A 13,799-nucleotide genomic window follows, 5' to 3' on the forward strand; every position below is an offset into this window, starting at 1 on the left:
GAAGCAGTAGATAAGAACAGGTTCTTTCTTTCCCTGAAAGCAGGACTTGGGTTTTGTTTTGGTTATTCTGTTAGGACCTGACATCAAACAGTGTTGAAGCAGGGGCAGCAGAGAGGATGAGAACAGCCAGAGAGATGCATTTGCAATGGTTAGCCTGCTTCTGTGGCAGGAAGGCAGGAGAATATTCGACTCCACCCCTCTGAGGCCTGAACACCAGCCACCAAGCACAGGAGAGAAACAGACTGGGCTCTCTGCACTGTTCCCCAGCCCCATGTACCACTGTCACCAACCGTCATTGCTGCGGTAGAAGCCTAAATAATCTTGTCCTGCTGTGCAGCCCTAATCCATCCCCTGCCGCGTCATTGCCCACGGGTAAAGCTTGAAGCCTCTCCGAGGCTCACTGAGCAAATCGGGATTCAGCTCCTGCTCCCCTCCCCACCTCGCTGCACTCCAGCTATTTCAAAAGATGTTCTGAATTCCAGGAGTGCGCTCCATTTTCTTGCCTGCAGGCCTCTTCATGTGTTCCTCCTTGGAATTCCTGTTCCAAAGTGCTCTTTCCTTGTCTAAGATCTCTTCATCCTTCAGCAATCACTTTACCCATCACTTTCTTAGGAAACTCTCCTGGGCCACTCCACGCACTGGGCCATGGCTCCAGTGCTCCCACAGTAATCCTGAGTCTTGTCTTCAAAGCGTGTGCGCTTTGAAGCTTGAAACTCCAGAGGCTTATGTCCCCAGGTCCTGGCCCATAGGAGATGCTTGAACAGTATTTATGTGAAATAAATGGCCAGTGATGAATGGCCTCCCGTCCTCCCTCCCCTCCCCCTTCAACTATGCATCTACATTTTAACCAGCGCCTTAAGAAGCCCAATACCATGACCTGGATTGGATCACTACCAGCGATGGAAGAGACTAAGAACACGTCTAGTGCAGTTGCCCCAAGCACTGTGCAGCAAATCACCTAAAGAGTTAAAAAAAAAAATAGAGCACCCCAGGTATGGCTCCATGCGGCAACCAGAAAGCTTGATTTGTAAAACTCCCCCAGAAGATTCTGAGACAGACATCTAACTAATATTTGGGAATGTGGCTTTAGTTTAGTTTCCTTTGTTTGCAAATGGGAAGACCAAGGCCAGGGGTGGGTGAGAGAGGTACCCAAGGTCGCCCAGCCTGGAACAGTGCATCTTCTGATCGCCATCGCAGCATTGGGAGCCTTAGTCACTGTGGCCAGGAGGAGCTGAGAAGTGACTTTCAAGAGAGAAAACTCATCACCCTGGCAAAGTGCTGCCCAGGTCACCTTGGCAACCTCCCCAGTCCATTTGGTGGCCAACGCTGCCCCTGACCCAGTAGTGACTTTCTGTTTCTCTTCAGAAAAGAAACGGACAAAGGTACCTGAGCAGACCACACCTCCCGTTCAAGAAGAGCCTGAACCCGTGAGCAATGTCCTGCAAGGAGATGACATTCTCGCCTTAGCCATTAAGAGTGAAGACTTGAAGAAGGTAAGGGTGAAGCCTCGGGACTTCTCACTGAGGGGCTTTCCTGCCCACGAGTGGTCTAGAACTGACTCCAGGGCAGTGTCCAGCACCGGCCCACTCGGGGGGAGCCCAAATCCATGCATATATCCACGGCACGTGGATTCCGTGGCGTCTAAAGGGATTTACTGTGTTCTTTTAACATTTCCATGGAACTACAGAGAAGTACACTGCTTCCCGTGTAGGAAAGTGCCATTGTCTCTTTCACAGAAGGGACATGAGTTTAAGAAGCAAAATTATAGATGTGGCTAAACCCTGACCCTCTACTTTACCCGAGAGTCAGCCCCTTCTCACCTGAATTGTCCAGTGGCATAAGATGATCTTGGGTTTTCCCTCTAGGACATCACCAAGTCTCATTTTTGTGCAGAGGGCATTTCCTCAACAGCACATATGGGCAGAGCTGGAAAACAGATTTGTCCACCTCCAGGAATTCCACCAAGAATCAGAACAAAAAAGCTGGTGGTTTCCCTCAAGTGCAATGCTCCTCTGTTTTGTTTCTTTTTAGCAACACATTCCTCGTCTTAAAGAAGGCAAACCTATCACTACCCAGAAATTTATCATCCGTAAATTCAAACCCAAGGACTCTCGGAGGACGGTCTGCCACCTAGTAGCACATCCAGCTACTCCAGATGCAGCCACAAAGCCCCTGGACTACTCTGGTAGGCCTCGTCTGCACCCTGGCCTTGCTGGCCTCTGGATTCATGCGTCAGCTCTGACAGTGAGAAAGTAACCCCTCCACACACTCCTTTACGTCACAGCTTCAGATGGCCTTCCCCCTTTCCTCCCCGACCCCGCCCTGCTCCTAGGTCTTACTGACAGATTCCGAGGCACTGATCAGATCCTGCCCCATCACATCTTGGGGAGTCTCCAGGACTTCAAGAGAATTGCAGTTGCTCGAGGGAACACTGAGGTTTGTTTGTACAGCGCTACCCAGACGAGCAAAGTCACTGAAGTCATTTCAGTGAGTCCTTTCACTCCAGGGCTGGAGGTAAACAGGGTGTCCAATCTCTGGAACCTGGAGTCTGAGATGATAAGTGACCTGCTCCCCCAAATAGTGAAGCCGACTTAAGCTAGCTTCAGCTGAAGTCAGGAATCTATCATAAGGACAGAGGGGCGCCCCTGGAGCCCAAAGGCCAGAGTAGATCTGGCTCTGATTAGCCTGAGCCCAGAAAGGCATCAGGCCCAGCACCCACGCCGCCTCACCGCCCTTATCCCTCCACACACTGCTGCCCACTCCCTTCCAGCCCCAGTGCACGCCTCGAGGACGGTGGTTTCCTACAGCTTGAGGGCCACATGAGAGGTCTGACTGTCTGCCCCACGTTTCCCATCATGCAGAGCCTCTCTTGCTCGGTTTCTTCACTTCCCTGGTTCCAGAAAAGACTGATGGTGTTTAGAGACCTTGGGTCGTAGAACTACGGCCCAGTCTCTCTCAGGGGAAGAAGTCAGCATCCCTGTGAGGACAGCCACACTACAAGATGCCGGCTCTGATCTTAGAATAAAGGTTCCCATTCTGGGGGGCACGGAATAACAGTGGTTTCCGACGAGACCCCCCAGTTCTGTGATTTGTCTCTGTCACCCGCCACCTTCAAGTCCCGACGAGGGGGGTTGATAGCAGAGTGGGAGGACAGCAGGACTTACGTCTGGAAAAGTCCCTTCTGCCTTCTCCACTGCCCCCCCACGAGCCCTTCTCACTGTCCACCCCCTATTGCTCCCCATTGTCCTTCAGCTGGCTGAGCTGATACACACCCCGCCCAGCCTGATGACCCTCATCTCAGCTAAAGAAGAGCCACAGCAGAAAGCGCCAGAAAGCGCGAAGACACCTCCCCAGGCCCTGTCTCCACAGCACAACTTTCTGAGGAACTGGCAGCACAACATAGCCCTGCGGAAGAGGCAGCAGCTGGCGCTCAGTGGTGAGCCGGGGCGCCCGCTGCCTCATCTGACCAGGGCTCCCCTGTGCAGAGCCTGGACTCAGGCTGACCCCATGGCGCAGCCCACTCCCAAGTGCTTCTGGCTCTGGAGCCTTCCAGGGTCTGAGCTCCGCCCTGTGAGTTGGGCTCCTTGAAGCAGCTGAGTGTCAGGCCCCTGCCTGTTCCCAGTCCGCGGAGGGGCTGCTTTCCTGTCTCTCTCTAGAACGCCTGAAGAAGCCGGTCAGCGACCTGCTGATGCACGCTGGGGATACCTACCGGCAGATCCAGGAGGAGCGGGAGCTCCTCGACCGGGCGCTTCCAACACAGCATGACGGGAAGGCAAGCACCGGGCTCCCAGGTGCCCTGTGCAGAGGGGCCTGGACACAGGGGGCCTGGCTCAGGTTGCACAGATGGGGAAAGAGCTACCCGTTGCAGAGCATGGCTGAGGCCTCAAGGCCTTCACTAGGTTTTTGGTCCTGGTCCTGAGCCTCTGGGAACGATCAGGTAAGTGAGGGAGCCAGTGGCGTCACTGGTGGTCAGTCTGTGGAGAGAGCTCTCATGGGGGGGGCCCTCCTTGGTGGCCCAAGGGGTATGTGCAGCACTCTGAAGCTCTCCGCACCACTGCAGCACCATTCTGATCCTGGCCAGGGAGGTGACCCTCCTGTCTCACCCGCTGCTCCCCTTAGCAGTGTATTTTAGTGGGTCCGCCTGTGCTGCTCCCTGCTCTTATGTCTGGTGAATCGTCTCACCCCCTGTACTGCTGGCCTGCACCCCAGTCCTTGCACGCATAGATAAATAAAAATAAATCTCTAAAAGAAAAGAAAGCGATCACACGTCCTGAGTGATTAGAACAGTCTTAGTGTTGTCTGCTGAAAGCTGGACTCCAGCTTCGGACAACCCAGGGCACCATGCTGTGTGCTGGGACGTCAGTGCGGTACCTGTGCCAACACACCGTCTGTCTGGGGCAGGGAAAAGGGGCACCCTGAAGACAAGAAAGTGGGTTCATCGGTCCTGCTGTCACAGCAGCATGAACCTTCCAGGGGGAGCACGTGTCGTCTGTGGTGCTTGTCTCCCGGCCTCCAGCAAGCACTCCCGAAGGTGTTCTGACTCACCTGTCCTTTCTTGCCAGGTGAGCAATGAGACTACTGGGTTCTGGAGTCGACTGGAGTATTTGGGAGATGAAATGACGGGTCTGGTCATGACAAAGACCAAAACTCAGCGTGGCCTCAGGGAACCCATCACTCACATCAGAAAGCCCAGCTCCATCCAGGAGGAGACCGGTGAGGAGTGGCTGCAATGACGTGGCAGCTTGTGATTGGCCTGGGAAATTTGGCTCTGGGGTGAGACATACTTAGGGGTCCATCCCACCCTGCGGAGGGCCCTCCCCTGACCAGTAAGCCCATGACCGACATGGTAGGAGGAGTGGGTGGGAGGCTAGGCCGGCCGGCAGGCTCATCCGCTGGTGGGCAGCCAGGAAGCTCTGGCTCTCGGGTCCACCTGATGGAGGTGTGCTAGGTGTAAACCCTACACTGGCTTTCAGACACTAGTATGAAAAGAAACTATATTTTCATAATGATGTATATTAATACAAGCCCATCCATTTCTTCCTTTTTAAAGGTGGCAGAACATTAGAACAGTTGATGCATATGCAGCTTGTGTCTGGTTGTCTTGCTGCTTCTTTAGGGCAGTATCGCCTTACAGGCTGCCAGACCTCCTGGGCTTAGATCCCAGCTGTACTGGGTTTATGAATAACACCAGTAAGTTATTTAATCTCCTGGCCCTCACTTTGCCCATCTGTAAAATACTCATGGAGTGGTGCGTGGGTTGGATGAGACACCATGTGTGTAAGAGGTTACACAATAAAAGAGCGGCTGTTGTTATTTTTATTCTAATCCAAAGATCTGATGGCTTATAGGCTAATTGCAAACAGGGGCAATAGTTTGCCCTTCCAATGGGGCAGGACAGTAGGGGCACAGGGGAACGGGGCCCCCCCCTAGTCCTTGAGAGGAGTGGGGGATGGGGAGTGGCAGCTGTCCATGCTGAGGGTCCCTGGCCTGCTCTAGGCGTGCTGGCCCAGAGTGACGCCGGGTACCGCTACACCTGGGATCGGAGTCTGTTTCTCATCCACCGACGCAAGGAACTACAGAGCATCATGGCGGAGCTGGACTTCAGCCAGCAGGTTGGCGATGCCTCCATCTCCCAGCCCGAAGCCCCTTGCAGGGGCACCTGTCTCCAGTCAGCTAATCCTTCCTGTCTCGGTCTCTCTGAGGATATTGATGGCTTGGAGGTGGTGGGCAAAGGTCAGCCTTTCTCAGTTGTAACAGTGGAAGACTATTCAGTGTCCGAAAGGAACCAGGAAAACTCCTCTGAAGACTCACTGTGCCTGTGAGTCGGGTCTGGCCCTAGAGAAGGTTGGGGGGGCTCCCCCAGCACCCACATGGATTCAGAGGCAGGCTCCCGCCCCCCAGCGTCTCTCTAGTGGCTGCCACCCCTTCCTCTTGTCCATTCCAGAACCTGTGCCAGCTTTTCTGTTGCCACCTGCTTCTTTCCAGCAACTAACTGCTAATGGGGATTTGCTAGACATAGTTTTGCTGATGAATGACTCGCCTCGCCCACTGCTGTGGGCCCTGAGTGGCTTTGCTGAAGAGTCTCTGTGTTTCTAAGAACCTCCCACCTGCAGGAGCGACTCAGGATGGAGCTGAGCTGGAGTGAGCCGATGATGCTCCATTGAGGGGGCAGAGCTAGTGACCCCTCCACTAGTCCCAGAGTTCCTGGCAGCCATGCCAAGGCCAGGGCTCTGTGGGGCAGGACTCTGGCTGCCTCGAGGACAATAGTCGCTCTTTTTTCTTACAGAGACTTAATGGCCAGTTACCCCGATGTGGTGCCCATGCCTATTCTTGGCCCTTCTCTGCTGTTCTGTGGGAAGCCTGCTTGCTGGATCAGAGGCTGTAACCCAGAGGACAAGGTACGATGCCTGCACCCTCGCCAACCTGCTGGAAGGGCTTCCCTCGTGGTGCAGTCACGAGGGGCCTCCGCCGTCTCCTGTTTGCACTTTTATCTGGTCATGCTTCCAGCGTGTCTTGGGGAATGAGAACAGCAGTGCTAACTTAAGCCAAAATAGAGTCACAAGGCAGAAAAGAGATGTCACAAGCCACCCAGTGTGTCTCGGCCCCCGGCCCTCCCCCAGCATGGGAATAAAGCTGCTAAAATGGGTACAGCTTTGAGAAGGTTCTAAACTATTCTTCAGATGCAAAGGAGCAGTAATGTCTGCTCGCTGTAAGATGCCTGTAGTTTCTGTTGTTTCCTCCCCTTCCTGTGGACGGCAGCCTCAGAGGCAGCCACTCCGAGGTAGTACAGTGCCATTGTCTGACAGCGGCTGGGCAGCAGCCGGCCAGGCCCAGAAAAGTCCCCAGCAAATCAGGATGATGTGATCACCATCAGCTAGGGCCTCCCTCAAAGACATATCTGATACCTCCTCCTTCCCTAGAAACATGTCGGAATTGCTGTCCGCTTGACCTTTGAAACTCTAGAAGGGGAGAAAACATCTTCGGAACTGACTGTGGTCAATAATGGCACGGTGGCCATTTGGTATGACTGGCGGCGGCAGGCCCAGGTGGACTCTTTCCAGGACATGAAGAGAAACAGGATGCAGAGGTTTTACTTTGACAATCGGGGAGGTACTTTCTCCCTGACTTCTGCCTTGATGTCTGTGAGAAGCCAAAGTCAAGTTAATGCCCAGCCCCTGCAAGGGCCCCACCTGGTCCTCCCATTTGTTCTGTGAAGTGTGTCATCTCTTAACTGTTCATATCTGAACCCTTGAGAACACTGGGGTTCAGTCACCTAGATGCACAGGTCTGGGCTAGGGAACCCAGCTATCCCCATTTGTCTGGGACTTTCCCATTTCAGCCCTGAAAGTCCCACGAAACCCCAATTCTGGGCAAACCAGGACAGCTGGTCACCCTCCCTGGGGCTCATTTAACCATGGTACGCGCAGGGGCGGGCTCAGTGATACCTGCAGACTTGGGGCTCAGCGAGTTCCCGCTTCTGGATAACCTCTGTCTCTCCCTCAGGTGTGATTCTCCCTGGAGAAACCAAAACATTTACCTTCTTCTTCAAGTCTTCGGATGTTGGAATCTTCAGGGAGTCTTGGGAGTTTGGAACGCACCCCACCCTGCTGGGAGGCGCTGTCCTGCAGGTCAATCTCCATGCGGTCTCCCTGACCCAGGATATGTTTAGGGATGAGAGGAAGTCGCTGCAGGTGAGGCGGGCTCTGGGTCCCTGTGGACATGAGAGGTTGACCTGGCATCCTCTTTTGCGCTGCCTGCAGGATCTTGTTTTTCCCCTGCCAAGGTGGACTTTCCACACACTGACAGCTGCCGTTCCCCTTTCACAGACACTCCCTGGGCTCTGTGATGTAAAGGTGGGGGGTAGGCAAAAGGAGGACAGCTTTCAGCTCACCCCCGGGGCCTCGGCGACCTCACGTGCAGACCAGCTGACGTTGCTTATTCAAGCACAGACAGGGCGTGGCCCAGCCCCCGTCCTGTGTCCACTGCTGTCTGGGTCTGTCCACCTGACTGGCATTTTCTTTGCAAGACTTCAGAGCCAGAAAGAAGGATTTAGCTAGTGGGGCCAGCGCCCTGGCGTGAGTGCGAGGGGGGAGGGGGAGCCGCTCACCCCTGGTCTGTTTCGTAGGTGATCAGTGGGTGCCTCGCTTCCTGGGATTCTGAGCAGAGCTTCCCTTTATTTATTGTGAGCCCCAAACACAAACCAGCTGCTTCAGCTACAGGGCTCAGCCTGTGGGGATCAGAGGTTGTTTGATGGACATCGTGTCTGGTGACTGCTGACCGAGGGGCTGGCCTCCGCTGGAATGTCCCTCACTGCTTCTGTGGCACCAACCTTGTGGCTCCGAGCCGTGTGGCCCTGCCTCTTTCCTGACTTCCTAACCTGGGAAATGCGACTGTGTGGCCTCCTGACCAACGCAGGAGCAGCGTCACTGGGCACTGCAGCCTCTTGTAGGGGACAGGAGAGGCTGTTCGGAGACACCCAGGTGGACCCCGGATGTGTGTATGTGAGAGAGAGAGACAGAGACGGGCCAGGGTTGGGGACAGGAACGTGACCTGCCGCAGGAGGGCAGCAGGCCCCCACGGATCTGGCTCCTTCTGGAGGCAGCGCGGGTCTGAAAGCCTGGGCTGCCCTCCATGTCCCTTCCCTTCCCCAGAAGAAACTGGCCGCCCACGAAGCGGCCACCGTGGTGAAGAGCATGCTGCAGGAGCTGCTGCGCGGCATCCTGACCCCCGAGCGCGCGCAGTCTCCTGCGGACGCCTACCTCACCGAGGAGGACTTGTTCCACCACAGGAACCCACAGGTAAGGCCCAGGGCCCCTCCGCACGAGAGTGCATGAGGTGGCGGCCAGCCCCCCTGTGCCGGGGCCTGCTCCGTCTTCCCTGCGTAACTCACTTTCTCCTCACAGCAGCCCTATGAGGTGGCTCCCATTTAAAGCCCCATTTTACATCGAGGGAAATGAGGCCCAGAGAAGCTAAGTGAGTTGGCCAAGATCCCTTAGCTAGCACACGGACGCTTGGAGCATCACAGAGCTCCTTCACTGCAACCCACTCTTCCTCAGAGGCCCTCATGCAAAAAAGAGCTTTTAAGTTGGAAACGTTCAGGTTGAAAGGGCAATGGGAGCGACCTCTCTGGCCACAGCTCGTCCTGCTGGCGTCCTCCCTGTCTCCTCTGCCAGTGCTCGAGGGAACAGGAGCTGGAGCAGGCTGGCTCCGGCTCTGGGTGCCCCCTGACGTGTCTTCCCGTGCCTCTGCTGCAGCTGCATTACCAGCACCAAGTGGTGAGAAGCCTGCACAGACTGTGGAGCCAGTACATGGCCCTGCCCGCCAAGACCGAGGAGGCCAGGCCGGGCGAGGAGGAGCACCTTGGGGCCTGGGGTGCCCATCCCCAGCCAGACTTTTCAGAGAAGTCCTCAGTAAATGCGGAGGCTCTGGGGCACTCCAGAAGCCCAGGCTTGGAATTCCAGCTGCCCCGGCAGGAGACTGAAGCCCTTAGGAGTTCCCAAAATGTCTTCGTGTCCCAGAAGCCCTTGCTGGCAGCCAAAATTTCTCAGCGGAAGAGCATCATGGAGGAGATCCTGGTGGAGGCGAGCCCAGATGCAGAGAGCATCAAGAGCTCCTGGGAGCTGGATGGCCTTCCCCCCACCCAGTGGAACCTCTGTCTGGAGGACTTCAGAAAGGTGCTTGCTCAGCCCTCAAGTGGAGAATGGCTCGGCTGGCCTGTCCAAAGCCAGGGAGGGCCCCAGCAGCCCGCTCGGCCCGTGGGCAGAGAAACAAATGTTTCTGCAGACCCAGCGCAAATAGTCTGGTGGGCCACGTCCTTTTCTCTTGGTGCCTAGGCCACTATGGAGTCGGAGGCCCAGACTCCCATAGAAACACCCTGGACAGCCTTCCGGGCTGCACTCCCTTCTGGTCACCTGCCTTCACCTCACCACGCCCATCCCTAGAGGGCCAGGGACCCTTGGTGTCCTGGGCAGAAAGCTTGCCCACAGCACCCATGGTCCTGCCAGGCAGTGATGTCCCTCCCTGAGGAGAACCAGAGAGAAGACACCCTGATCAGGCTCAACAGAGCAGCCCTGGAGCTGTGCCAGGACCAGAGGCCGCTGCAGTCCGACTTCCTGTACCAGATGTGGTAGGTGCGGCGCCTTCCCCCCAGGAGAGCTGGCCAGCCCCCCTGTGACTCCCCTCATGTTCCAGTTGCTGAAAGATGCTGCAGAGACCCCACGCATGCCCGGAGCCACCCCACAGCCGCCGACCACTCTTTGGCAAAAAGTCACAGCAGCATAAGCACTGGGTCTTTTTGTCCCCCTGTCCCTTTCCTTGTCCCTACTCAGTGAGCAGAGAATGATGGGAAGAGGGCATATTCCATGTTAGCCTCCCCCTCGCCTGTTTAGGGGTGTCCCAAGCTGGACACCTCTTGCAAAGTCCTGCCCTCCAGGGAGGTTGGGCCCAAGGCGAGCCCTAGCTTCCAGCTGGGTTAGACTCTCCCAGCCTTAGTTCCAGGCCACTTTTTCTGGACTGACACCCAAGGGGAACCAGTTCTGCATCTGGTGCTTTCCAGCATGCCAGTGAGGGTGCTGGCGGCACAGAGGCTCGGTGGGTCTCGAGGCCCTGCAGTTTCAAGGGCAAATGAAGAGTGGTGGCTTTTCTCCAATGTGTCTGGCCATCTAGTTTGCCACTGTGGTGGGATGTGATTGACAGCCTTGTGAGCCACTCCCTGTGGCTGAGGGCTCTGCTGGGCCTGCCCGAGAAGGAGACTATCTACTTGGACATACCAGATGAGCAAGGTCAGACATTGCGCACCTTACCTCCGCCTGCTCCCTGTCCCGAGCCCTTCAGACCCCAGTGGTGGGACCTTGTTAGGTTGAGCCCTCGGGGCAGACCCCTGCTGCTAGGACTCAGGACCCACAAGTAACCTCAGTGATCATGTTAGTTGAGCCCTCTTAGGCTGTAGGGGAACCCTAGAGAGGTGAAATGACTTATCTGTGTGTGTGTTGGGGCATGGCCCAGCTGGGGCTAAAAACCAGGTGTCTTCCCCTGTTCCACAAGGCCACGGGCCCGAGCAGGGCCCTGCGCGCTCAAGCTCTGCTGAGTGCTCTGTGGGAATTCTCCCAAAGCTTCTGAGGCCGGTGGCCCTCGGCTCAGGACCTCCTGCTTTCCCAACTGTCTTCTGTTCACCTCTCTTAGATCACAAGTCACCTCCTGTCATTGAAGTGAAGGTGACTTCTGGTCGAGTAGGGAAGGAAGACCGGAAAGGGACAACCCAGGAAAAGAGACAACTGGGCATCAGAGACAAAGACGATAAAAAAGGATCCAAGTTGCTAGGGAAAGAGGCATGCCAGGACGTGGGCTGGGCCTGGGTGGGGGCTGCAGAAGAGGGGTGGTCCCCCCAGCCTCGTGGCCAGCTTTCCCAGTCGCCGGCCACGTGTGTCTCTGTGTCTCTCAGCAGGAACGTTTAAATAGCAAGAAGCACAAGGCAAAGGATGACAAGAAACCAATGAAATCTTTAAGTCGGGACAGACTTTCCATGGAAGACCCCACCCCCGACAGCACCACCCCTTTCCAGGAGCCCATAGACCCCCTGGTCATGGAGAAATACACCCAGCGGCTGCACACTGAGGTGAGGCCAAGAACCCGCTGGCCTAGGGTGCCAGGCAGAACCCACAGAGAAGTCACGCAGCTCGTGTGTTAGGTGACGAGCACCATGGAAAAGAGGGCCTGGCGGTGGGGAGGCCTGAGGGGCCGGGTGGCCCCATCAAGAAGGTGGCTTTAAACAGAGACTAGAAGGGAGGTGAGCAGTGGCCAGTGGACATCTGAGAAGAGTGCCCTAGACTAACGCAAGGAGGGGAGTGGGCCACGAGGCAGAAGGGCCCCTGAGAGGGAGCAGGCCGCGCGGGACTCTGAGGTCATCGTGCGGACTCGGGGTTTTCTGAGAGGCGTCAGATAGGGAATGACTTATGCTTTCGACCCCTCTGGCTGCTGTCTGGAAAATAGATGTTGGGGGAAGAGCAGAAGCCACCCCTTGAGCGTTTCTGGTAGGTGTGTCTTGGCACATGTGTTTCTTGGGAGCACACCAAGTAGAGTGAACCTCCAGTGAGTCAAAGCGTTTGAAACGCCAGTGGGGACGTATTCATAAGCAGATGCTTTGTTCTTCCTTATTGCGGCTTGTTCTGGAGAGCAGATGCTCAAGGACTGGGGTGGCCGTAGTCTCCCACCCACTTGGTTTTGCACACTTGAGGTGTCAGGACGCCTGAAGCCGATGCTGGTCTCGGTGCGGCCAGCGGGCAGCTGGGCACGATGCCTGTGGTCGCTTCAGATCTCATTTGATCAGCGATCCTCTGGCTGCTGGTGACGTCTCCGATTTCTGAAGGTTGGCAGCATCTAGGGGGTAAACCATGGCTGTCTGAATTAAGAATCAGCTTGCCGAGGCTTGTGTGCTCCGGCCCGGGGAGGACGCAGTCCCAGACGTTGGGGATGATGATGGCGCAGGAAGGAGACTTGGGCTCCAGGCAGCCTAGGCAGAGTTGGACCTAAAGCGGCTTCTCGCTGGCCTCCTCGGAACTGCCTCTCCCCACTCGGGGGTCGAAATCCAACCTTATGGCCATTGCAGACTGGTTTGAAAAATAAGACTAGGCAAACGAAAGCTCTTGGGAAACTCCCCCCCCCTTTGGTGCACCCCTTCCCCAGCTGTCCTTCCCGGCGGTGTGTGGCCCCCTTCACCGCACAGCCGACTACGTAGGTACTTTTCCCAGAGGGAACCTGCTGTGAAGTGATGGTCATCTTGTTCTTCCAGGTCTACGGGCTGCTGGACACCCTGGTGACCGACCTGATGGTCCTGGCTGATGAGCTCAGCCCTGTGGCGAACGTGGAGGAGCCTTTGAATCTTTGCACCTGACTTGTCCCAAGCAGCCTTGTGGGAAACGGGTTGACAGAGCTCAATAAAGAGTGTTTGTGTTGCTGCCGCTTCCGTTACCTGTGTCTCCATGTTGGATGGCGATGAGGACACTCAGGGCCAGGTCGTCCCATGTCCCACCTGCCCTCTGAGTCCTCGCTCCCGGCCCCTGGAGCCGTCCCAACAGGATAGACGCCCGGGGAGGCGATGTGCGCGGCAGTGAGCAGCAAGCGATAGCAGGACCAGGAATGGGGCCGGTCACTACGGAGCGCCACCCCCGTCTCTGCTTCTGGCCTTCTTTGGCCCACACTTTTGGGGTCTTGCTTCCTGGAGCCAGATCTTCCTGGTGTCATCACCAAGTATGACAAAGTGTGGGACTAGGAGAACTAGAGCCATGAGGCCTGGCTCTCCCAAATCCCCCCGCTTCACGGGGCCCAAGGCCCTCCGAGTGGGGCTCACCACACTCTCAGACCCTAGCGGCCAGATCCTATTGTTCTGACCAGAGATGTTCAGTCTGGATTCTAGTGGACCTTGCTTCCTCCCCCGTCAATGCCATTTTTCTGCCTTCAGAACAGCCTCTGGGGTTTCTGTGCCCTCCCTCGCCTGAGAAACACCAAGTGGGCAAGGGATATCTCTTGGAAAGAAAAGTGCTGTCAGCTCAAACTTAGTGCCTTCCCTGCTTCCCGTCAGGAATCATCATTCCGGCCAAGCTGAGTTAGAAAAACTGCTTTGCGATATTGGTGGGCTCATCGCCTTACACTGATGGAGCAGAGGGGTGTGAGGGTGGGTGTGGGGGGGCGTAAGTGGGGGGGGCACACTCTCTTACCCACTTGGTTTTGCACTTGGTGTATTGACAGGAATGCCTGGGGCCCCAAGCATCCTCCAGTTGTGAACTGGGAGAAGGTTTGGAGGA

At 56.1% G+C, this 13,799-nt stretch overlaps 1 protein-coding gene across 1 annotated transcript; it reads left to right on the forward strand.

Annotated features, from left to right (window-relative positions):
* The first annotated feature begins 1,369 nt into the window (after window positions 1-1,369).
* Window positions 1,370-12,952, forward strand: MYCBPAP (MYCBP associated protein). The gene is made up of 18 exons (XM_012726699.1): window positions 1,370-1,493; window positions 2,032-2,185; window positions 2,333-2,436; window positions 3,253-3,436; window positions 3,657-3,772; window positions 4,563-4,713; window positions 5,497-5,612; window positions 5,703-5,818; window positions 6,287-6,398; window positions 6,921-7,110; window positions 7,504-7,691; window positions 8,652-8,798; window positions 9,255-9,674; window positions 10,005-10,126; window positions 10,666-10,781; window positions 11,182-11,327; window positions 11,444-11,614; window positions 12,788-12,952. Exons 4-18 carry the CDS (start codon window positions 3,286-3,288, stop codon window positions 12,887-12,889), a joined length of 2,364 nt encoding a protein of 787 aa, XP_012582153.1. The 5' UTR covers window positions 1,370-1,493; window positions 2,032-2,185; window positions 2,333-2,436; window positions 3,253-3,285; the 3' UTR covers window positions 12,890-12,952.
* Window positions 12,953-13,799: the final 847 nt, after the last annotated feature.

Source organism: Condylura cristata, unplaced genomic scaffold, assembly GCF_000260355.1.
Source record: "Condylura cristata isolate star-nosed mole 26May11 unplaced genomic scaffold, ConCri1.0 scaffold00017, whole genome shotgun sequence".
NCBI lineage: Eukaryota > Metazoa > Chordata > Mammalia > Eulipotyphla > Talpidae > Condylura > Condylura cristata.

Coding starts and splice junctions, on each gene's coding strand:
- MYCBPAP (XM_012726699.1), top strand. CDS start 3,286: ATGACCCTCATCTCAGCTAAAGAAGAGCCACAGCAGAAAGCGCCAGAA. Junction 4,714..5,496: donor CTCCATCCAGGAGGAGACCG/GTGAGGAGTGGC, acceptor GGCCTGCTCTAG/GCGTGCTGGCCCAGAGTGAC. Junction 5,819..6,286: donor TCTGAAGACTCACTGTGCCT/GTGAGTCGGGTC, acceptor TTTTTCTTACAG/AGACTTAATGGCCAGTTACC.